This window comes from Sminthopsis crassicaudata, chromosome 1, assembly GCF_048593235.1.
Source record: "Sminthopsis crassicaudata isolate SCR6 chromosome 1, ASM4859323v1, whole genome shotgun sequence".
NCBI lineage: Eukaryota > Metazoa > Chordata > Mammalia > Dasyuromorphia > Dasyuridae > Sminthopsis > Sminthopsis crassicaudata.
In genome coordinates, this window is record NC_133617.1 from 667562318 (window position 1) to 667588485 (window position 26168).

A 26168-nucleotide genomic window follows, 5' to 3' on the forward strand; every position below is an offset into this window, starting at 1 on the left:
AGAACTTGAAGGGACCTCAGAAATCTAGTCCAACCATCTCATTTTAATTTTTGTTGTTGTTCAGTCACGTTTAACTCTTTGTGATCCCATCCTGGCAAAGACAGTGGTTTGCCCATTTCCTTCTCCAGTTCATTTTACAGAGAAGGAAACTGAGGCAACCAGTGTCAAGTGACTTGCCCAGGGTCACACAGCTAGTAAGTGTCTGAGATTGGTTTTGAATTCATGAAGATGAGTCTTCCTGATTCCAAGTGCAGGACTCTATCCATTGTATCACCCAGCTCAGCTCCTCCATCTCTTTTTACAGAGTAGGAAACTGACATTCATGAAAGAGAAAAGGATTTGTAAAATATCCTAAGTAGCAGAGCTTGGATTCCATCCCAGGAATTCTGCTACACTGTCTCCTGATTCCCAGTCCAAAACTCTTTGTTCTACAGTGTAGAAGCCCCTGCAAGAGCACTATTGTCAGTTTGTTTTGTTTAATAGCTATTAGGAAACCAGAGCGAAGAGACCAGAGATAGCACTTGTGATTCAAAATGCTAAGATATGACTTAAGAACATACCCTTGGGTGGGCCTTGGGCAATACCACTCTACAGCCCTTGTCCTATAAAATCTTCACTGTTGGCAAGAATATTGGTGGAAGAAATAAAGAAAAAGAAACCTTTGCTCTCTTTAGGTGGTCCTACTTCAAGCTGTGCTCATAGACCTAGCCTGTGGCTAAATGGAGGATTCATGTCAATCTGCTGCTTTTCAGCTGCATTGCAATTAACCTCCAAATCACCGTGTCCTTGGGCTGGGAAGGAGTCTTGGGAGGCTTTTTAGTCCAAGCTGCATCTAAACCATTTGGGAGAAAACATCATGGTATTCTGAAACAAAAATGAAAACAGAGCCGCTGGGGAAATTCTACAGCCTTCCCTGTAAGCATATTTCCCTATCTCAACACTAGTAGTAGGAGAATTCCATAGGCACACGGAAATTTTAGCTTGAATGCTCTCCATTCTAGTGAACACTTTCCTGCCAAACAGCTCTGAACTGACACGTTTATCTGTCTTGATTTCCATCTGGGCTTGCCACTTTCTAGTTATGTGACTTTGGAAAAATCACTTAGCCTCAACATGTATCTGTTTTTTCTCATCTGTGAAATAAGAAAGATGATACCTGCATTACCTACTTCCTGTGGTCATTATGATCAGGCTACAAGCTCAATGAGACTGAAAAAAAAGTGATATAACAGACAGAGCAAGGGAATATAGGAACTTGGTCTTCATGAAGAGAGGCTATAATTCCACTGTTCTCTGCTGTGGCCAGAGTACATCTGGGATGAATAGTTGTGGGCACACATTTTAGAAATAGCATTGAGAGTGTCGAGAGGAAGACAACTGGAAAGATGAGAGACTTGGACCCTGCTGTAAGAAGAGCAGCTGAAGAAATAAATGGGAAGGTTTAGCCTAGAGAAGAGAAGACTTGAGTGGGTCATAACCTATTCAAAAACTTGAGGGATTAGAGTTGTTCTTTTTAAAATCTGATTTATGGACAATCTTCCTGGCAACTAGAGCTGTCCACAAGTGGGGTGAATAATCTCAAGAGGTGGTGGGCATTAAAATAAAAGCTATAGAAGTAAAAATCCCTTGTTGAGTAGATTATACTGAAGATTCCTTTTGGAGGTTGGTACAAGTTGGACTGGATGGATGAAGTCCTTTACAACTCTGAAAAATGGTGAAATGATTCTGTGAAATGAGGGGGTCTCCAGAGCACTCTCTAAACTTCAAATGATATTGAAATACCAGTTTTCTCCATCATCATCTACTTCCGTAACTCTATACTAGATCTACTATACATTTACATGAGCTGTTGGGGGCAGATGTAATTCCTCTTTGGCAGCTGACCCTCTGCTTGTGAGCCTTCCCATTTGGAGGCGGGCTGGTGCTTAGAGGACGTGCAATCTATTTCTGGACCTCTACTTGAAGTCTTTCCAGCTTGCTAAGAACTGCAAAAGCTTGTGCTGTACTAGCAATACTTCTGAGGCCCAGAATCCCCTCCTCATCCTAAACATATGCCAGAGGAGGATATTAGGGCAGGGCTAAAGGATACATTTTTTTAAAAAATCATTAAGCATTGCTTGGAGTTTATCTGTTGTGACATTTGAAAAGTTTGAGAGACAAAATTTCTGGGTAACTAATCATTTATTATTTGTAGCTGATGATTAGTAAAAGAGGTGAGTGATACTCTCAAATGCTAAAGACCAACCACAGTAGTTTCTTGACTTCTTATGCTCTTGGAAGAGTGGCTATTCCTGACAGGCAACTGACTCCAATTGATTAACAATTAATCAAATGATTAATCAAAATGAGTATTATAATGAAAAGCAGATCTATTTTAATGAGAGCTTGTGGATATGACTGATCAAAACTCAATGGGTCTGGACTTCTTCTAGATTAAAGTTTCTTCATAAAATGTTTCTTGTTGGGTGGGTCAACAATTCCACTTAGATGAGGTGGACTAGAAGGGGTAAATTTTTAGACTACTTCAGAGATTTCCTTGAAAAATGGGACTTTGACCGATTCTTTTTGTACAGCAAAAATAACTGTATGGACATGTATACATAACTTATACTTTAATGTATTTAACATGTATTGATCAACCTGCCATCTGGGGGAGGGGGTGGGGGGAAGAAGGGGAAAAATCAGAACAAAAGGTTTTGCAACTGTCAATGCTGAAAAATTACACATGAATATACCTTGTAAATAAAAAGCTATCATAAAAAAGTTTAAAAAAAAAAAGGAAAGAAACAAAAATGGGTCTTTGAAATAGGAAAAAGAAAAAAAATATCCCCAGTAATTGGTTATTTAATGTAAGAGAGAATCATTTCTCTCACCTGAAATGTGCTAACAGTTTCATAGGCTGTGCTGTTTAAGAATGCTGAGATATAAAGTAATTTTTGACACTTGGGATCAGGGATGTTAGAGCTGCCAGGGATCTTAGAGATCATCACCTAGTCTAAATTGCTTATTTTTTGAAGGACAAAACTGAAGCCTACAAGGGCAAGTAATTTCTCTTAGGTCACATAACTGGTAAGTAGTAGAATGAGGCTGCAGCTCAGTACTCCTTACTTAACCTGTATATCAGCTGATGATTTCAGCACTTAAGTAGGAAAGAGGCCTAGATTTGGAGTGAAAATCTCAGATATGACACTAGCTTTGGAGCTCTGGGCTCTACTTTACCTGGGGCAGTCTCATTTTCCCCAGCTATAAAATATGAATAACAATACTTGCATCCTTCACTTTTTTTTGCGTAATGACCTTTATAAACCTTAAGGTATTATGGAAGTAAGAGCTAAGAATTAGGAGGATCCCCATTCCATTTACTTCCTTTTCCACATCTTTCCCTTTGTTTTCAGACTTTCCACCCAATAGAACCGTACATTTTATTTGATGGAGTCTGAGATTATCTAACTGGAACCCTTCCACATCTCAAAACTTCTGTGTCCTTCCTCAGCCATCCATTCCTCTCCTTTATTCTCTGAGGAGATTACTTTATGGCAAAGCTAAAACTGTGTCTTGGTCTTTGCTCCTCTTGTTTCCTCCAGGACCCCTGTTCATAAATCATTCTCTCTCTCTCTTACATCTCAAATTTCTTTCTCTCCTTTGCCGGAAAATATTTTCCCATCCTAAAACAAAATGACAAAAACAACCTTTTTTCAACCCTACTGCACTCTTGGGCTACTGACAATCTTCTGCCTTTCCCACCAAAAAAAAAAAAAAAATTGTGTATCTTTCCTGATACCAAGATCTTACTCAGCACTCTTAATCCCCTACAACCTGGCTTTTGGTCTTACCACTTCTAGTGTCAATTGTCAACTGAGGGACTCCTCTCCAAGGAACTTTAGGTTCCCATGGGCCAGGCTCAATCTTAGCAGCTGACTCTAAAAGGTCATTATCTCCCTTTGGCTCATGTCTCAACCTTAAAAACTCTGGGAGAAATTACCTGAATAAACTTATATTTTTCTCCAGTGTGGGCAACAGGCTGCTCCGACTTCTTCCTTCACATTCAATATATGAGTACTGAGCAAAACAACAGTCTGACTTCACCCAAATACTAGAAGTCCAGAAATTGCTTTCACAGGCTATCCTGGGCAAGCAGAGGCTACTTGCCATCTACTCATGAAAATTACTATTTCCTGCTCCTAGGTAATAAGAGGGAGAAAGCATACCTCCCCATTCCTCTTTGCTGTGCTTGAGTTTGAAAATCCAAAGAAGAGAGTGTGCAGAAGAAAGGAGTGAGCCATTGTTAGGCTTACTTATAAACTATGGGGTTAGGAGATCTTTTTGGATCAATATCCATTTTCCCTGGCTCTCAGGCACCAGTCACTCTCTTGAGCAAAGCTCTGTGACTAGGACCAATTAGAGGAACTCTCTATGTATTCCCAACAAAGAGCATCATCTTTAATTTTTCCCTTATCCATTCTACTATTTACCAAGTAAACTGGGGAAGCATCAGTTCTATTTCCAAGATATCTTTTTCAACTCTTTTCATTGTTTCTATTTCTATTGCCATCATTCTTACCCACCCAGTAAAATCCAGTTCAAACATCATCTATTCCATGAAGCTTTGACTGCTTTCTCTAGCTGGGAATATCTCCCTTATCTGATAAGACAACACTTTTTTTCTCCTCCTATGCACTTGACATATTCTAATTTGTTCTACATTCATATTTTATCATCCTTATTAGACTCTAAACCTTTAAAGTCAGAGACTATGTGTTATTTATTTTTGTATCTCCCCTGGTAACCAACATGAAGTCTTGTCCTTAATAAAAGTTAGTTAAATGAATGTTTTGGGAATGTGTCTGGCTTCAAGTAATTTAAACACTGAATCTTGGTTTTTCTTAGTAATTACTTTTCTTATAACATACCTTTCTTACCACCTATCTGCCTCACTGCCTACCTCTCTCGCCACTTACCTCTCTTACTATCTACCTCTCTTACTAGTATATCTCTCTTATCACCTACCTCCTTACCAGATACTTCTTATTATTAATCTGCCTCCTTTTCTGAATCCTCTTCTCCTGTACTCCTAATGTAGGTATTCTTGTCCAAGTTTCCTCTCTCGTAAATTATAAAATCCCTCTTACAATCCCTGCCTCTCCTCGGCATCAAAGTGTTTACTTTAGCTGGATAATTGCTGAATAAAATTAATTATTAAGTCAAATAATTTGCTTTTTCAGTTACAGACAGCTTTGGCAAAGATCCAGACACAAGGAGGCCGAGATTCAGTAACCAAGCAGTTCAATCCCAAGACAACTGAAGGAATTGTGGTATGAGTTATGTTTTGATCTAAAGAAGATTCTTTTTTTTTTCATTGTTGTTGTTGTATTGTCTGCTTCACTTGGATAAAATCATTTATCCTTGTAATTGCCTTGAAAACTCTTGTCTCATAATGATCTCTAGTCTAAAGTCTCTAAGAGAATTTGAGAAGATAAATAATTATGAGATTATAGAAATAAGAGCATTAAGGATTCTAAGGAAGGACCATCTAGTTGACTCCAATTGTAAAACCACGCAGGAACTTATTTCCTCATGTGAAAACTGAGGTAAGAATACTTGTGCTACACTTAACTCAGAGGATTGCTCCCCAAAACCCGAACATTGCTTCATACTCCTCCAAATATTCTCTCAACAAGAATTCCTTTTATTGTTTACTCCTTTTCCCTCCATTTACAGGTAAAGGAACTAGAAGAGTTAAAGTTGATAGTACTCAAGGTAACATGGTTCACAAGGGTGTTAAATAACTGAGTTGGGATTTGAAATAAATTCTCTGACTCTTTCCACTATATTAGTGGTTAAGAAACTGGTAATCATTCATACTTTAGTATGAAAATGTCACTTGTTGTTCAGTCATTTCTGATTCTCTGTGATCCTTTGGAATTTTCATGGAAAAGATATCGAAGTGGTTGCCATTTCATTTTCCAGCTCATTTGACAGCTAAGGAAACTGAGAAAAACAAGATTAAGTGACTTGCCCAAGAACACCAGCCAGAAATATTTGAGGCTGAATTTGAACTCATAAAGATGAGTTTTCTTGAATCCTGGGCCCTCACTCTATCCATCTCACCACCTACCTGCCTAATTTGCAGTTTACCTAGAGCATGTTAATTTGTAAAAAATAAATTTTTATTTATGTCTTTTTTTTTTTTACATCAACAACAAATCCCTTATTGCCCCTTTTCCTTTTCCTCCAAGAGAGCCATTCCTTAACAAATAATATATTTAAAGACAATAAAAGTTAAAAAAAAAAAGAGGAAAAGTTTCAGCAAAACTGTTCAATACATAGGAAAAGTTTGAAAATTTGTGCAAAGTATCACATTCATAGACTTCTCACAACTACATATGGGTAGGATGAGAGTGTCTTCTCATATCTACTTTTTTTGAGTCATGCATGTTGTTTGTAATTTTGCAAATTCACTTTTTGCTTTTGTGTGTGTGTGTGTGTGTGTGTGTGTGTGTGTGTGTGTGTGTGTGTGTGTGTTTTCAGTTTACGATGTTGTAGTCACTGTGCCTGTTATTTTCTTGGTCCTTATACTTTACTTTGCATTAATTCACATCTTTCCATGCTTCTTTGTATTCATCAGATTTGTTATTTCTTATAACAGTAATATACCATTAAATTCATGGTCTACAATTTGTTCAATTATTCCCCAATTGATCAACATCTACTTGGTTTCTAATTTTTTGCTGCTATGAATATTTTGGTATATATAGGAACTAACTTTTTATCAATAAATATCCTTAGGATATTAACCTAGTACTCTCTGAGTCAAAAAATAGTCACTTCATTTGTACAATTCCAAATTGCTTTCTAAATGGTTGTAGTGATTCATAGATCCACCAAAAATGAACAAGTGTGCCTGTTTTTGCATAACTCCTCCAGTATTGATTATTCCCACCTTTTGCCATCTTTGCCAGTTTACAGGATGTGAGGTAAAACTTCAGGGTTGTTTTGATTTGCATTGCTCTCATTATGAGTGATTTGGAACATTCTTTCATATAGTTTGTTAATAGTTTGAAGATTTTAATTACTATTCACCTATTTTGACCACTTATTTCTTGGGAAATGACTTTTGGTTTTACATATATGTTAATTGTTTGTATTTCTTGTATATCAAACCCTTAATAGGGAAATTTTATATAAAGTTATGTTTTTTTTCTTTCAATTTCTCTGTTTCTTATTCTAGGTGCATTAATTGTTTTTGTGCAGAAGCTATTTAGTTAAGATTAGATCTATCCATAGCTATAAAGAGATATGTGATCTGTTTCTCTTCTAATTTTATTAAGGTCATATGGCCATTTAGAATGCATTACAAAATGTGGTATGAGGTATTAATCTAAGCCTAATTTCTTTTTTCCCCCCCTGAGGCTGGGGTTAAGTGACTTGCCCAGGGTCACACAGCTAGAAGTGTTAAGTGTCTGAGACCAAATTTGAACTCAGGTGCTCCTGAATTCAGGGCTGGTGCTCTATCCACTGCGCCACCTAGCTGCCCTTATTTAAGCCTAATTTCTGACAGATGTTTTCTACTTTTTCCTGGCAATTTTTTTTTAATCATACCATATCAGTTTTATCTGACATTCTTATGGGATTTTCAATGGATAAGTTTTGCCTGCTGGCCTAGAAATCTTTAATAATTAACCCAAGCACTTAATCTCTTTTTGGGAGCTGCACACTTCTTTGAGGCTTTTTTCCCTATATTTATTTTAGTTTTTAAACTATTATTGTTTCTATGATGGATGAATTCAGACATTCTGTTGGATATTTTCCCTGAGTTGAAAGGGGATCCCAGGAAATATTGCAGGTACTCTATGCATTAAAGGCATTCAAAGGAATTTTTGCCTCAGAATTAAACTATGCAGATTAGAGAATATTCCAGGAAGGATGTTAAATAAATGTTCTGAAAAAGGGGGCAATAATGAAAAGTTGAAAGAGTTCAGTCAACTCTGAGCTTTTCTAGTGGAGCAGCTTGTTTGATATGGTGGAAAAAATAATGAATTATAAGTGGAGATCTGGCACAAGTCATTGTAGAATAAAGAAGGAAAAAGACTCCTGAGATAATCTAGTCCATCCGCATTCAAATTGTAGATGAGAAAACTGAGGCTTTAAGAGAGAGGAAATGACTTGTCCCAAATGCCATAACCCTAGTCAGCAGCAGGTTTTCAGTGGCCTAGCAGCTGGACTCATGGAGTATAAACGTGGGAGGGGCTGGGTAGAGGAAGCAGGGGATTAGAGTGGGGAGACAGACAACCAACTGCTTTCTCTCCGCTTTCTCCCCACCACCCGTTCTCCCACTGGGTCCTTTTTAGGAGTCAGAAGTTCAGGGGACTGTCCCTGCTGTTTATTCCTAACTACGTGTCCACCAACATGGTAGAAGTACAAACATATGTTCTAGTCTCCGTTTTCTTTGAGGGAGTGAGTAAACAAGGACTCAGCCTGTCACTTGGGAGGGATGGATGACCTTGAAACCTCCATGAGAGGTTTCTTATCTAAACTCCAGATCCTGCTCAGTGTCCAGTTCAGGGAGCTGGAGGTGCCTTAGACACAATGCTGAGCCTGGAGTTAGAAAGACCTGAATTCAGATCCAGCTTCAGATACTTTCTAGCTGAGTGGTTCTGAAAAAGTCATCGACCCTCTGTCTATCTCAGTTTCCTCTACTATAAAATGAAGCTAATAACAGTATCTACCTCTTAGGATTGTTGTAAGGATCAAATGAGATAATATTTGTATAATGCTTAGCACAATGCCTGGTGCTATATAATAAATGCTTATTACCTTCTCTTCCCTCTTCCTCAGCATATGACAGGTTTTTATTATTCTCATTTTTTTTCATTCAATAGTATTTTATTTTCCTAATTACATGTAAAAATAGCTTTCAACATTCATTTTTGTAAGATTTAGAGTTCCACATTTTTTTCTTCCTCCTCCACTTCCCTCCTCTCTCCCCAAGACATCAAGCAATCTGATGTTATACATGTACAATCGTTTTAAGCAGTTTTCCATATTAGTCTTGTTGTGAAAGAAAAATCAGAACAAAAGGGAAAAACCATGAGAATGAAAAAGCAAACAACAACAAAATAAATGAAAATAGCATGTTTTGATCCATATTTAGTTTCCATCAGTTCTCTCTCTGGATCGAGATGGCATTTTCCATCCCAAGACTTTTGGAATTGTCTTGGATCAATATGTGACTGAGGAGAGCTAAGTCTATCATAGTTGATTATAGCACAGTATTACTGTTACTGTGTACTGTGTCTCTTAATTTTGCTCACTTCACTCAGTTTCGTTCATGTAAGTCTTTACAGGCTTTTCTGTAATCAACCAGATAGGAGATTTTTAATGAGTTTTTGTTGAATAACTTAATAAAGATCCCCAAAAGGTACAAATAGATGTATTTACATACATATTCATAAATGTGTCTGTAGTCCTTATAAACTCTGAGGATCCTTAGCTCAACTCCCATTCTCACCTAAGGAGTTGAGACATACAGCAAGGCTATATGTATCTACCACTCAGGACTCTAGGTCCACTGTTTTCTAACCCAGACTCTGATGTATTCTCTTCATATCAGTTGCCAGTGATTAGCACCCCATTTCATGGAACCAATTAACTCTTATCTTTTACACAGGGATATTTATTAAAAAGATATAACAAGAATACAAGTATAAAAATTACTTCTTAACACCTAGGAGCACATTGTCATTCCTACTACCTCATCCACCCCAGGGAGAATGAGCTTAAGCATGAAGTAGGTTTGTGGGGGCTTTGGGGAGAGGGAATTGGGATTAAGGGACCTGCCCAGGGTCATCCAACTAATGAGGCCAGACCTGAATACAGGCCCTCCTGACTTCAGAGCTGGTATTCTATCCACTGTGCCATCTAGCTGCTCTGAAGCCAGTTTTTTGTTTGTTTGTTTTTTTAAAGAGAATTATTTTAATTTATAGAATAAAACAATGATTTCTATGTAATTTTTTAAAAAGATGATTAAAGCAGTTTTTATAAAACATTTACCATCCTAAATTCACTTCTTATAGCAGCATTGCTTGCAGACAAGCCTTTCCTTTTTAGAATTCCTGCACGTGTTCTGAGTGGGGGAGCTTGGTCCTTGCATTATTTGACTTTTTGGACACAAGTTCCCCACCTGCCTCCTCAGGGTGGGCTGGCAGCAGGAAAGCGAGCCCAGTGAGCTTTGAGGCAATGGGGCTCCCATTGCTGGGAGACTGTTATGCCTGGAAACTCAATTTCCTTGCTCAACTTAGCCTAAAATCAAAGGTTACCTTATCCTGAGAGGAATAGTGCTAGTCAAGTCAACGTTAATTTGTAGAGTACCTTGTGTCTGACTCTTGGCAAACATACTGAAGTAGTTTGTCATTTCCTCCTCCAAATCAACTAGAGGCAAACTGAGGCAAACAGGGAACCGTGATTGACTCAAGGTCACAAGTAAGTAAGTGTTTGAGGTCATTTTTGACCTTAGGGTCTTCCTGACTTTAGGCTTACCTAGGACTATCCACTATTGCATCTAGGTGCCCCTACTATGGTAAAATAATTCTGCATTTTAAGACTTCTAAGACACTTTCCTCATCAGAATTCCAGGAGCAAATAATATCCCCATTAAAAAGACAAAACCAAAAAATAAAACCCAGATGATCAAAAAAGTAATGTGATTTCACATAGATAAATAGTAAATGTTAGAACATGAATAGGTTTCTAACAAAATCCAGAGCCCAGGCCTAGCAGTGCTAAAGTATTAAAATCTCAAGCTATTTCAGGTCATTACTGGGTGGGGAGAAACAGGGGGTTGGAAGAGAGAAAATTACTTGATTCAGAAGTGTATTTTCCCTTGATATGATTGATCAAAGGCTTTGATCATATCTCCACTGATCAAGGAACAGAACAGTCTTTAGGACAACTATTATCAGATTTAGAATCAGCTGGATTGTGATCTAAACTCCAGAAACTTAGAAAATTCAGATAAACATTCACAAATGGAGAACTCCCTCCAGAGGTAAATCAGGTTTCAAACTTACTGAATTTCCACTTGCATTCACCACTAAAGGCTTTGGGGAATTATGTTACACAAGACGTTGTTTATTGTACCTTTGCTACATAGAGACCTCTGTTTAATGTCTTATCAGAATAGTGACTCTGAACTGCTTGTTTCTCTTATCCAGTTTCCTTTTCCTTAAACAACACTGTGAACACTAGGGGGAATTTGTACTTTTGACTTTTCATTCAAACTGGATTACTAGCTGTTTCTTGATCATGCCTTGTCTTCAGCTCCCCTTTCCTTTCCTTCTGGATATTTTGTGCTGTATGGTAAATAGCATTACAAAATGTTAAGATTAGGAAAAGTACTACCATCCATTCCTGCTTTCAAACCAATAATCCATGAGTATTAAAGTTAAAACAACCTTGAATAATCCAGAAAAAGTTAATTGATATTCAGTGACCTCCATTTACAAAGTCAGGAATATGCATTATACCTCTTTGAAAGATTTTTATCCAAACTATTGTGCATTTTTTAAAAAAGTACTTAAAAGAGCAAATCTTCAGCTGTCTGGAAAACTTAAACTATCTTAGATGATTCATTGTTTAACACCACTGGAGAGATGAATAGAAAGATAATCAGTTGATTAATCTTCCTCACTAATCTTATATAAAAGCAATGACAGAAAAAGGAGGGTAATGTTTAAGGTAGGGAGCCTCAGTACCACCAGAGACCCAAATCCTACCCAGATTTTCCATTCTCTAGGAAGTGAGGACTTGTATTTTCGATTTTGAAACTACCTCTGTAATGAAAATTTTTAACGTGTAAGTCTAATGTTAGACAAGTAATTTCCTTTTTCTTTTCATTGTCAATGAAAATAAATTAGTTTAGAAAGGATAATAGGACTTATGATAGGATAATAATTCACACACAGAACAGAAACTCATATTCTTATATTTTTATAGCACTTGGAGCCTTCCAAAGCACTTTCTTCCCAACAACACTGTGAGGTGGGATGATCATTCTTTTAGAACTGGAAGGGAACTTAGAAATCATTAAGAATAATACAGTGGTTTTCCAAGGTCATGAAATGTTTGCAAAGAACCCATACCCAGTTATGCATTTTTTCAAATCAATGGCTATTAATAGTACAACTTCAACCATTTCAAGGGCTATAAAAGATATTTTTTTTTATGTTCGATAGCAGTCTTCATTTTGGAAAAGGGTGAGTAAGTAAGTAAGTCAGTAAGTAACTGACTGAGTCTAGCCTCATTTTACAGACAAGGAAATAACTGTCATGGAAAAACTGCTGGATTTGGAATAAAAGGTTTTGAGTTTGACTCTTGCTTGGATGCTCACCTCCTATGGGAATGTGCCCAAGCCTTTTAAGATTTCTTAGCTACAGTTTTCTCATCTGTAAAATGAGAGAATTGAGCTAGGTCTCTAAGGTTTTTTCCAGCTCTAAATCCTGTGATCCAAGAAGTAGAAGCAAGACTCAAATCCAGGTCTTCTGAATCATATTGTAACTTTTATGATAATTGTGCTGCCCTTCTTCTAATAATAAGGAGGAATATACATGTATACACGTGACTATTTATATGTAATGCATAGATAGCTACACATGTGCATGCATATAACTATGACCATATATGTACATATGTCTATACCTATGTGTGCCCAAGTCTGTACACATGGATATGTACACAGATACATATATTTTTGTTGTTCAGTTGTGTCCAACTCTTCCTTATACCTTTTGGGGTTTTCTTGGCAAAGATACTGAAGTGGTTTGCCATTTCCTTCTCCAGCTCATTTTATGATAAACATATACACATATGCATATTTAAATATATTCATACACATTCATGTTAGGCCAGATATTATGTATGTTTTAAGGTATCCCAGAAATCCATCTTTGTAGATTCCCATACTATGGATGTCAAAAAAGTACAAGAATTAGGATCTTAGTACCTACTGTGCTCTAGTCTTATGTCCCTTCTTACAAGCTGTGTCAAGCTGTTTGGGGTTCTCAAGGCCTTGATTTTATCACCTATAAAATGAAAGGATTGAATTTGGTTCCTTCTAACTCAAAATTCTTTTTAAAAAGTGTTAGTATTGCTATTACTAAAACCCTATTATAATTCTAAGGCATTTAAAAATCTGATAGAGATGTGGTACAGGCTGGCATTGGAATTGGCCAAAGAACCTGGGTTTGAGATCCAGCTATGGTTTTTCTTCCTGTGTCCCATAGGATGAGTCACTATCAGCCAGTTCCACTGTAAACGGAGTGGGACCTCTGAGATCCCTCCCAGCTCCAAATTTTGAACTGATCTATTATGACCATTTTTTTCTCCTCATTAACCCTGTCTGGGCTCCTTTCTGTTATCTCCAAGTGCTCAGAATTCTGGATTTGAAAGCAGGCTCCTTGTGTTTCCTTTTTTCCCCAAGGTCGAAAATCCAGAAATGAAAACTTTGCAAGACAAGCTGGCTTCAGCAAACTTTAAGATGGTAGAATATCGCAACCAGATCCAGACCATCAAGCAGGAGCTCAAAATTGCACAAAAGGTATCTCTGAGCTTCCTCTTGTCAACATGGGCCTCACCTTGGCCTGCAGAAGGGCAAAACAGAAATGACTTTTTTTTCTTTTTTTTTCCCTTGGGTTATAGCCAAGCTCAGTTGAATTCCTAGGAGAGCAAGATTCAAGGGAAGGCCAGAACAATAGATTGTATTTAGAAGTAGAAAATATTCAGTCACATGAAAATCAGGCAGTTCTTGCTGGGCATGTCTCAAGATGCACTGACCTATTTTCCACGATCTCTATTGACTCATTCAGTTTGATGCCTGAAGTATCTAGTGTCTCTCCAGAGTCCCCACCTTCATGTTCTCTTAGGCACCGAACACCCATTTACCAAGCCCGTGCCCTACCTCAAGTTCCACTGACCCTTATACTTTAAAAGTGCTAATTATTGTCAAATAAATGTCTCTAGTTTGTTGTAGCAAACCATTTTTGGTTCGATAATTTGCCTCAGAAATATGAGATTTGAACATGTCACTGGGCCTATTTGATTTATTTTGTTGATCTTTAGGAATCTCTTATTTAATACCAGCAACTACAACTACAATTATGATAAAAGCTTCATTCTGATAATACTTAATAATTAACAAGTTATTTTCTTCCCAACAAGCCTGTGAGCGAATATTTTTATCTCAGTTTTACAAAAATGAGAAACTGAGGCCCAGAGAAGAGCAGATTTGCCCGAGGTCACAGGGCTAGTAAAAATGGCAGAAGGGATGCTGTGACTAAATCCAGGGTATTTTCCATTACACTAAAAGGTTCCTTTCTAAAGAAAGTGTGCAGAGTTGGAATTAGATCCCAATTGGTTTGTTATTTATTTTCATTTAAATAGTGATTGCAACTAAAATTCTTTAGAGTCTTTCCTCTCTGCTGGAGCCTTTTATATTAGCCAAGATTTCTGAAACAGTCTTCTATTGTGGAAACAAGCTGAAAAAGCTTTGTACACATGGCTCGGTTTCAGTTGACAGGCAATAAAGAGGCCAAGTTTATAAATCGAAGCATACTCTTTCAGATTTGAAATCTCAAGTCAGCTCTGGGCTTGGACCTTCACTGATGTCACCATTTGGTTCTCCTCAAAAGCCCCCAATAATTTCACCCCAGCATATCAGATTGATATGTTCTGTTCACTCTACATTGGCTGCTGCTTAGAGATGGCCATCCATTTTTTTTTTTTTTTTTGCCTGATTCTACACTCTGTGGCAGGGGATGTGGGGCCAAATTTTTGCAAATACACAATGTGGAATGTACTTCCTGTCATTATCCAGAATTAGCCAAGGTTAAGGCAAAATGGGAAACAGGTTGAAAGAAACACAAGGATTTGCCATGGCCAAGTTTATATTTCATCTGTCATGCATTGGGTGGAAATGAGTTGGAGTTGGAAAGAGAGCTTTCTGCATCTGTGGTTTAAGGTTATTTGTTCTAAACTCTGGCAGTTGGGGGTGGGGAATGCCTAGTTCTTCTGGGTATCCTTCAGGTGGGTGGCCATCTCCTCTACCCTCACCCTCTGTGGGTCCTGTCCCTGAACCCTATGGAGCAGTATCATGGAAGGGGGCCAGCTGGGGTTCACATGCAGTAATGGCACTAATTCCACTGGCCCCTGATTTGTAGGTTTTAGCAAGTGAAGTTGGGGAGGACATCAACATTCAGCAACTGTTTAACTCCCCTGGGACTTGGCGTGGTCGGGCCCAGCAGATTCTCGTTTTGCAGAGCAAGGTGAGTTATGGCTCTGGATTCTCTTGTTCCTAACTTGTAGAAAAATTTTTAAAAAAGATTATTATGGTGTTCCTGGCATTTTCTCAGCAGATTGATTATCCCAGTGAGGTGTTAGAAATAGAATAATCCCCTTTTCTGCTCTTCAGTCCTTACCACAGCCCTGGGAAGTGGGGCAGTCACATTGCCTTCTCTCCCTATCCATAACTCCAGGTTCCTCTTTCACAATGGCTCCATGAGGTAGGTACTAGAAATATTTTACAAATGAGGAAACTTAGAAAGTGAAGTGACCTTCCCCCGTCACCCCACAAACAGAACTGGTGCTCAAATCTCAGGGCAGTGCTCGCCCTGCTGCAGCCCCAGGCCCCAGGCAGTGATCAGAGGCTCTGGAATTGTGCTGTGGAGGATATTCAGAAGTTTTTATGAAGGGTTAGTTAATTTATGAAGGGTTAGTTATCATGACTTGTTTGCACAAACAGTGCTTTCCAAAGAGGCTGCATTGCAAAGTGGAGAAAACCTAAAATAGCTAAAATAGGACCTGGGTTCAAATTCAGACAAGTCACTTCTCTCTGAGTTGCAGTTTCCTCGTCTATCAAATAAAATGACTTCTAAGGTTCTTGCCAGTTCTGAACACTATCTGGTTTAAGTCCACAAATATCTCCAAGTGCCTAATGTGCCCACTGGCACTGGAATACTCAGGGAGAATGAAGAGATTTTTTTTCTATTGGTGTAAATACACACAAATGTAGGTTAATACAAGGCATATGAAAAGGGGAGAAGGGCATAAGCCAAAGGCAGTTTTTCAGCAGTGGGCCAGGGATTTCACAGGGCAAAACTGAAGGATAGGGAAAAGTGGTTTAGAACATCCGAGGGGTGAGGTTGACATGGCTGAGAACAAGGAACCTGGGAGTGTGGTTAGCAATGGGAACTCCAGCGTTCTCTGAGCTCCCTCACATACAGCAGGTCCTCTCAGCCTCCACAGGAACAAAAGTCTATGTTAATTTGATCTTCAATTTTTTGTGAAAGAGATAGGCAGTGGGGGCAGAAAGGCACCGTGTAACAGGGGAATGTTAGGAGATGAGCTAGACTAGTTACAGAGGGGCTAGGTAGATAGGAGGTATTTACCCTTAGGTGTCAGTTCTCCCTTAAGACTCATTCTAATATCCCTCATAAGTAGGATCTTAGGTATCTGATCCCTAGCTAATTTTCTTTAGAGTTCTGATTGACTCATAATGAATGTAAATAGCAATCATTTCTGCTTTGGCCAGAAACCCTGAAAGATTTATTTATTTAGATTTATTTTGAACTAGGTCAAAGGGGAGATTCTTTGCCTCAATTGCTACCTAGCAATTAAGACTGAATGGGCATTGCCTCTATAAGCTTGAGACCTGTGGAAGACCTGAGCTTAAAAAGGCCAGGTTCTCCCACTGCCTCCAGGGCCATCTCCATTCCTCCTGATTTCTATCTGGCCACTGGTGGACCAGATGGCTCTGGATGGAAAGTGAGGCAGGTGACCTTGCACAGCTCACTTCAATCCAATTCACTTACATGACATGCCATCACTTCCCTGATAACATGGTCCCTTTCAAGAACAGAGAACAAACAACAGCTTCAGTCTTTGAAGAGATAAAGCTAACAGCTTCAGGCCAAATTGTCTATCTCAGAATGTCCAATGGCCCAGAGACCTCAACTATACTAATAGCGAGTCCTTCTAAATAATTTCTCCATATTTCCTGTAGTTGTTTGATGTCAATTGTCCAAACAACAAACTCTTTGTTTGGGGCATAACTCATTTTTCTTGGTCACAATTGCTTTTGAGAATAGATTTGTAGAGATTGTAGATTATACAATGTCAGAAAAGGAAAGGAACTTAGAACATAGAATGTTAGACCTGGAAGGGGGCTTACAATATAATTGATAGACTGTCAGAACTAGAAAAGACCTCAGAACACAGAATGTCAGAGCTGGAAGGGACTTTAGAACACAATGTCAAAGCTGGAAAGGAGTTTACAACACAGGACGTCAGATTTTTTAATAGCTTTTTATATACAAAACATATGCATGGGTAGTTTTTTCAACACTGATCCTTGCAAAACCTTCCATTCCAACTTTTCCCCTCCTTCCCCCCAGCCCCTCCCCTAGATGGCAGGTAGTCCTATATATTTTAACTATGTTAAAGTATATAGGACATCAGATCTTGAAGGGGCCTTCTAACATAGAATGTCAGCACTAGAAGGGAGCTTAGAACACAAAATGTTAGAGTTGGAAGGGACCTTAGAACACAGCATGTTTAAACTGGAAGCGAGCTTACAATATAGATTATATGAAACCTTAGAACACAGAATGTCGAGTTGAAAGGGAACTTAGAACATAGATCATAGACTGGCTTAGTCAGGAAGGAGCCAGAGTTCTTCTTGCTCATCTCTCCCACATTAGGGATGAGGAGACTCATTCTGTGTCTAAGGTCACAAGCGAGTGGGTTCCAAGAGAGATTGGACTAGTACTCAGCTCTTGAGGCTCTTTCCTTTGCCCCTCTCATTTGTGAGTAGCTGCACAGTTTGGGTTCGAGGCCAGATCTCTCTGGGGGTGGCCTGGCAGCACAGGACTCCTTAAGCTTTATCTGTGGGCTTCAAATATATTGATGCTGTGATTCAAGCTAATATGCCTTTGAAAGCTTTAAAATGATATTATAGAGACATATTGAAGTGGCTATAATTTGAGTAGCAGAGAAAAAAACTTTTCCTAATTATATGTGAAAAATTAGGAGGTGGGGAAGAGATTTACCACTGTCCTACCTTCCTTAGTCAAGCTTGTTCAATTTGTACATTTGACAGGCACCCTGGTGGAACATTATGCCATTTCTCTTTTATTGGGTCAAATCAACCTCAGTGGTAGAGCCTTTCAGCTCAGACCTATACCTGTGGAATTTTATTTTTATATTCTCCTGTAGATTCGAGAGCTGGAGAATCAATTAGGTACAACCCGGAATCGTTCCAATAATAATGAGGAGGAGATGCGAAACCACTCAGAAACAAAGAAATTTTCAGCTCAAGAGAAAAACCTATTAAAGATCCGTATCTTGGAGAAAGAAAAAAAGGATGCATTAGAGGTAAAGAAAAGCTTCTATGAGTGGGATTCCATACCCACCTAGATTAATCCAGGTACTTCTAGAGACACTGAACTAGCACTCAGGATGCTCAAGACAGTCCAGATTTTATTGTATAATAATAACAATTAAGCATTTATTAAATGCCTATTATATTGCGGGAAACAAATCTTAGATAAGACATGATTCTTGCCCCAGTGGAACTAATAGTTTAGCTCAGCCATAAACTACAAATACAAATAACTATAATATACAATAAGACAGCTAGATAGAGAAACCGGGCTTGAAGTCCAAAGACTCCTCTTGCAGACTCAGATACTTACTAGCTGTGTATTACTGGCCGAATCATTTTATCCTATTTGCCTCAGTTTTCTCATCTGTAAAATGAGCTGGGGAAGGAAATGGCAAACTACCACTCCAGTATCTCTCCAAGAAAATCCTGAATTGAGGGGGAGGGAATCCACAAAAAATCATACAAGAATGAACAACAACAACAAAGTGACTCTATACTGTGCATAAATTAGTTTATTTGGTGGGGGAATTTAGGGCTGGGAGGGCCCTTAGATATTATCTTGTTGAACTCTCTCATTTTACAGAGGTAAACTGAGGAGAAGGCACTTCCTTGTACTAGGTCATCCACCAGATAAGTGACTGAGCTGGGATCCAAACCCAAGGTCCAACCTATGCCTGTCTGGGAACCAGCTCTTTTGCAAGCAGTAGAGAATCACTTCCCAGATGTGACCGGTGACTATTGCCCAGTCTCAGAGTCCAGTCTGAATGATTCGCCCAAGTCCTAGTGAGTGGTTAGCAAGTATGTTTTCTATGACTGAGTCCTAAGGTTACACAGACAACTTCTTGAAATCGCCAGTCCACTTCCGCCCCCCCCCCCCGCCCCCCGTAAAGCTCACATGTTGATTTAGCTGAGGTTTATCTGAGAGATCATTACCCTAAGATAAAATATTGGTCATGTAGTAGGGGTTTGGGGGGGGGAAGATTAGGTTCTGACCCTTGACTGGTAAGCCATGTAGTCATATCTTATTTGCTCTAGATAGTCATTTATTTGTTAAACACTTAATGTGTACTGCTGGCTGAAGCATTGTGTTAGGAGATGGAGGAGTTACAAAATTTAGATAACGTCCAGTCCCTGCCCACATGAACTCACAATCCATTTGGGAGAGAAGATAAGCAAGAAGACATTATGCTCACACATAAGACCAGATATCCATAATGTACACTATTACATGATGTGCAAATCAGAGGGCTGAGATCAGGAGAACAAGATTGTTACCCGGTGCGGTCGGAGGGGGCAGGGAATTTGCAAGTCTTCTTGAAGATGGTACCATAGCAATTGGGCTTTGTTGGATGTGTAGAAATTGGCACCAAGGCATGTTCTGGGCTCAGGAAACAGCTCAGTGCAGTACATAGGAGTCCAGTGAAGGGGTGAGAGAAGGGGAGACTCTGTCAAAATGGAGCGGCTGAGAGACCTGGTGAAACTGGCACCTCAGAAGTATGGGGAGGATCTGGCCTATGGGAGGGAGAGAAACTTTTTTTGTTTTTGATTTTGTTTTGTTTTTTTTTGTTATTGTTGTTGTTGTTATTGTTTTTTTAAAGCTATCAGAAAAGTGGAATTTTTCTTTTGTTTGTTTTTGTTTTTTACTTTTTTGTTTAAGCTATCAGGAAAATGTTGGAGTGGAAACTGACAATGGTTTTGTTGAAGAGCCAGGAAGAAAACTAGTTCACAGAAGGCAGGATGCTCACATCAGGATGGTCGAAGCAATGGCAGGCGATCAGTTTGATTAGATCTGGTGAAGTTGGGGTCACAGCTGTATCAGGACATGAGCCCTCTCTGGATTTGGAAGGAGAGAGGCTGACTGAGAGATTCTGAATTATGGGGGCTTAATGAACCTTCATGTACCACTAGTGGATGGAGGGACCCTTTCTGCTTTCTCCTCCCTTCTGTAAGCTGAGCTTTTTCTTCTCACGACTCACCTGTCTTCCCCTTGGGGTTGGGTGAGGATGTGATCTTTTCTTCCTCACCTCATTCTTCTCCAGAAATTTAATCAGTCACACCCTATTTCAACAATTATCTTGATTTTATCCTGAGGGCAATGTAATGGCCTCTGGATCCACCTGGTCTCTTTTTCTGCTATGTATTTGTACAGCATGAAAAATTATTACAACAATTACTATAGCTCAGATGTCGACTTACCCAAGTTAGGAAAATTCCTAAGATTGACTATTCTGTTTTAATTTAAATTTTACCTGGCCACCCTTCTCTGGCAGGTGCCACAAACTTTCTTTTTCAGCCTGACTTATTAAGTCCTAAGAAGACCAGAGATGCTGCTCCTGCTGAGTTCATATAAAGCCAGCTCCTTCTTCTTGGTCAGCTGTCTGACAGGTTGTAAATGCCTCTTTCCAAAATTCTCAGGTGTGACTTCAAGCCACCCTCTGGTTCGGTGATTTCTATAGTACATATTCCTCTCAGGACCAAGAGATACTATTGTTCTCTTTGAATTACAAATCTCCAAACTCCATCTGTCCTCAAAACTTTATTACATATAAGGGGATGGAAGTGTGCAGCTGGGAAAGAGTATAGATAGCTTGGAATTAGGATGACTCTTCTTCCAGAATTCAGGTCTGAGGTCACTCAGACATTTTAAGTTGCTATGTGACTCTGGGCAAGTCAGTTAATCTAGTTTACCTCAGTTTCTTCATCTGTCAAATGAGTCAGAGAAAGAAATGGCAAGCCACTTTAGTATCTTTGCCAAGAAAATCCCAACTCTTGAGTTGGACGTGACCAAACAACTTAACAAGGAGGTTGAATTAGGCTGCTTTCCAACTCTTAAGATGTGTGTCCTGTGCCTAATTATCTGAATTGTATAGACAGTGGGGGAAAAGGAAAAGAGGCCTTTAGATATTTTTGAGTCAGAGTTCAACATAAACTTAATGTTTTAAGAAATCTGGTTTGATGTCCTTGCATAGGAATGGATTGGATGGAGAGAGCAGTTAGAAAGCTAGTGAAGTTCAGGCTTGAGGTGGTGGGACCTGAACTAGTGTGATTGCTGTGGGAATGGAGAGGAAGGAGCAGATGGGCCCGACAATTCAACAAGCAATAAGTGCCTACTTTGTGCAAGAAGGGCTATTGTGTCCCATGCCCAGAAACCTCCACCGTCTGAAACCTGCACTAGTATGTCCTTAGGGTCTTGTAACATTTCTCCAAATACAATAAGATCAATTAGTAACTCGAGTCTAAGGCATGGAAGGGACCTCAGAGGCCCTGAGCTAACCCGGAGTCAGCCCACTTCACTTTGGAAAATTCTGGTCATTAAGATTGCCATTATTAATAGTAGTGGCAATAATATCTCATCTTAATTGAATAAGGTTTACATAGGAGTAGTCTTGGAACAAGTTGCTCTCCTGCTCTTATTCTCCTATGATTAAAGGTTTGGTTCATTGTTGTACAGTTAGAAATAAATGATTGCTTTTTCTAATTGAATTTTACAGTTTGGGGTGTGAACTAACCTGTAGGCTCATTGAAAGCTTAGATGGGAGAGTGTGAATAGAACTCACAGGTACTGTATTATGTTATCCTGCTCTACTAATGGTTTTAATTTAGAATAGGATTGTAGAATTAGAGAGCCCTAAGCTGAAAGAAACCCCAGAGACCATTTAACCCACCCTTGTTTTATAGATTAGGAAACAGATTAAGAGATTTGCCAGAGGAACATAGCTAATCATTATTAGAAGCAGGCTATGACTTGAGAGTTGGGAGTCATCCTTCTTTTCACCACACTGTGCTACCTTCCTCAAAGACCTTTCTTTTGCAAGGATTCCATACTCTGAACATTTTGTATTCTCTGTGGCTTAAAGATGATGAGTTTCTGTATGACAGTGTCTATGAAAAGCATCATTCTGGTACTAGGATTAAGATGGGGCTGTATCCATGTGAACCTCTTGGTCCAGGTGTTTTTAATGGACATCACATGGCACACCTGGCCCTCTTGGTCCAGGTGTTTTTAATGGACATCACATGGCACACCTGTCCCTCTTGGTCCAGGTGTTTTTAATGCACATCACATGGCACACCTGGCCCTTGGGTGAGCAGTGTAAGGAGCCATTTGGCCATGATATTGAAGGGCTGAGCTCACAGGGTGGCTTTCTCCAAGCTACATGAGCATGTGCAAGTGAGAAAGCAACATAGTTCAGTCAGATGTTGACCTGCTTTCCTCCCTGTTAGTGAAAGATTATCAAAATGTTCCAGGACTGGACACTGTCAGTAGCATTGTGAAAAGCCTCTCTTTTCCTTAGAAATGGTCAAATATAAAGAGAAGATGAAAATAAAAAAGAACAGTTGCTAAACAAGATCATAACAAACCTAGACACTTTTATGAACACCTTCCAGGTTCCATTCACAACACTGATGCTTACTTATGACCATTGGAGCAGGCCTAGAGTCAAGATCTCAATTCAAATCTGGCCGTAGACACAACTTAGCTGTGTGACCCTGGTCAAGTCACTTAACCTTTTTTGCCTCAGTTTTCTCATCTGTAAAATGAACTGGATAAGGAAATGGCAAATTACTCCAGTATCTTTGCCACGAAAACCCCAAATGGAGTCATGGAGAATAGAGAGGACTGGAATAACTTCAACAACATGACTACTGGCCAGAGAAAGTTAGGCAAGAACTTCAGACCAACTTGAACATCTTTGGAGCTGGAGTAAATGATTCCTCCTTGTTACTCCTGGCCTGCACACTGCTTCTGGAGTGGCTAAAAAGACTTTTTGCTTGAAGGTTTTCCAGGAGGCCTGGAAGCTAGAGGAAATAGAGAAGAAAGGAGAGATGCCCCCAAATGAAGGAATGGAAAAGTCAGAGATCCAGGAAGCTCTAGCTTGATGTTTCAGTCTCTCAGATAAAGTCAACCATCAATTAGATGATGCTTTTATATGATGAAAAAAAATTATGTTATTCTGTCACCACCAAAAAAAACCATAATCTAACTCACATTTAAAAAAATTTTATGGCTCAATGTTACATGCAAATAATTGTGGTTAGCAATTTGATCTGTGATAATGCTTTAATTTCATTATAGTTTACGGAATTCTCAAGAATAGTTTGAGGTCTACATTTATATTATATGAATTCATAACTTGTTATTTTATAAAAAATAATCATAATAATGACCTTCTGGTGTATAATTCTAGCCAACTGATAGTATTCTTTTAGATATCTGGTAGATTCCATATTTTTGCAGCCTGCTGTGAAATGTTTCTCTTTTTTCAAAATTGCCCTTCACTTCTGTATATTTACATTTCCACTCAGTTATTCTCTTTTGTTTCTATGATGTGACTTACCAATAGGGAATAGTTTTTCTATTCTGCCAGTTTTTTCTGCTGTGTAGGTCTTAAATTCTACTTCCACAAGTCTTGATTTCTCTTTTAAACTATTCAGAAACATCCCACTTTAAAGAATACAGATTCTTCTATTTCATCAAATATTATTTAATTTTTTGTTCTGTAATATTTATTCATAGATGCTTGTAGTTATTTAGCTGATCTGGAGGCAATATTCCCTTTTATTATTAATATCTTCTATGTTATCATCTAGATTAATATCATCCCTGCTAATTTATCTACTTTTGCTCAAGGTTTTTAATTGAGTTTTCTTCCTCCTGAGACCTCTGGTAATTACTTTTTAAAAAATCTTACATTTCCCTATTGCTCACTTTTTGATTCCTTCCTTATGGGCGGTGATGGACCTCAAAGTTGTCTTAGCCTTCACCTACGCTGATAATTCATGTTTCAATGGCCTTCATCGCTGCCTGAAGTGATATCTGGGGTGGGGGCAGAATTGATCCCAGATCGATGCTGGGTTCTTTCCCTCAGGCCTGGGGAAGTGCCATGGCCACCCACAGGAATCCTGCTCCATGTTCTTTTGTTCCTCAGTTCTCTGGCTGAGCTTTGTTGCATCACAGAGCTAGTTTCTGCCTTTTGGTTTTCTTTGGCTTAGGAAGGAGGGAGTGTTTAGATAGCCCTAACAGAGTGTGGCAGATAGTGAGAGAATGGGTTACATAGTAAACCTCTTAGGGGTTAAGGATTTTCTCAGCTCTATGTTCATCAAATTATTACATCTTTAGAGCACTCGGTGGCCATATGGTCGTTTAAAATTGCTGTTAACTATTGTTTCAATTTTATTGGGTGATGTTTGAGAGAGCATGAGGATTCTAGTCCTCCATCTTGTTGGTCACACAACCTGGAAGTCACCCGCTGTGATGTGTTGCATGGTTTCCACCATTACATTGTATAATCTGAATAAATTAAGAAGTTTTGGTTCTTTATGGATAATGGTGGTAATGATCTGATCCTGGATAAGTTATGCACAAATTTATCTGACTCAGCCATGTGTTCTATACAGCTTTGTTGATATGTTGTTAGTTAAGTTCATGCAGATGTCACAAAGATTTAAGTGCTTATTATATGTCTAGCACTGTTCTAAGCACTAGGGAGACAAATAAAAGCAAAAAGAAAGACTTTTCTTGTCCTCCTGGAGATTCTAATGGGGGAGAAATGGAATACACAAGGAAGCTAAGGGAGGGATGGGTGGGAAAGGCAGGGGATGGTGTTAGAAGCTCTAAAAGATTTGTTCAGGGTCACTCAGCTAGAAGTATCCAAAGCCAGATTTGAACTCAAGTTTTCCTGATTCCAGGCCCAGGACTCTCCACTGCTCCATCTAGCTGTTTTCTTTTTCCTTTACTATTTCTTTATGAGGCAATTAATTAAGTCTGTTCCAAAAGTATTTCTTTAAACTATAAACTTTATATGTGTGTGTGTGTGTTCTCAAAATGTAATTCTTTCCCTCATTGTTAAGGGAGAGTTAATCTTCCAATAAATGCCTTGGAGGTGACATGTGCTATATGGGTTTTTGTTTGGATACCTTCTAAATCCAATATTATCCATTTTATTATTCCAAAAGTACAATTTGAGATTGATATTGCATAGGTATTGCTTCCTGTAAGCTTTGTCTTCAGGATGTCAATCAATCTCTTCACATCCTAAGCCTCGGCTTTTTCATTAATAGCCTTGAGTTTCATTAATAGCCTTGTCTTGCCTAGGAAATATCAAAATATCTATGGGTTCTGCCTTCATTCGTTGGTCAAGTCACTTAAACTTTTTTGCCTCAATTTTCTCATCTGTAAAATGATCTGGAGAAGGAAATGGCAAACCACTCCTGTATCTTTGCCAAGAAAACCCCAAATGGGGTCATATAGAGTAGAGAGGACTGGAACAACTTCAACAACATCACTACTAGCCAGAGAAAATTAGGCAAGAACTTAAGACCAACTTGGACATATTTGGAGCTCGAGTGAATGATTCCTCCTTGTTACTTACTGCCTCTGGAGTGGCTAAAAAGAGTGGCTAAAAAGCCCCAAATCTTCAGTCTTTCTTCTTCCTCAGTGCATATTTAAAATTTTATACTTTTCAAGTCTAAATGGCATTTTGGTATCATGGGAGAAAGTTTCCATGAGATGAAGTAACTGTTATAATATGCTTTTCATGGGAGACTACCTTAGTATTATTCATTTACATCAAGTAATTAAACTAATGTTTTGATACAACTCCTTATTTTGATGTAAAAGCCATACTCAGTTCTATTCAGAAGCAATGATGATGGATTTTATGCTATTTAGGATCAGAATGGACTTTTATTACATATAATCTTTTTATTAATTGTTTCTTGATGTTTCTGAGTTTGA

The 26168-nt window shown here is 38.7% G+C and overlaps 1 protein-coding gene across 4 annotated transcripts in view; it reads left to right on the forward strand.

The window, feature by feature from the left end:
- The window catches only part of CCDC13 (coiled-coil domain containing 13), a 114385-nt gene that overhangs the window by 25897 nt on the left and 62320 nt on the right, over window positions 1-26168 (forward strand). For 3 of the 4 annotated variants that reach the window (XM_074283176.1, XM_074283175.1, XM_074283177.1), the window contains exons 5-8: window positions 5223-5312; window positions 13475-13591; window positions 15210-15314; window positions 18262-18420. In XM_074283176.1, the coding sequence (XP_074139277.1) occupies window positions 5223-5312; window positions 13475-13591; window positions 15210-15314; window positions 18262-18420 (471 nt within the window). The remainder of the gene's footprint in view (window positions 1-5222; window positions 5313-13474; window positions 13592-15209; window positions 15315-18261; window positions 18421-26168) is intronic. The other variant, XM_074283178.1, reaches the window with a different exon arrangement.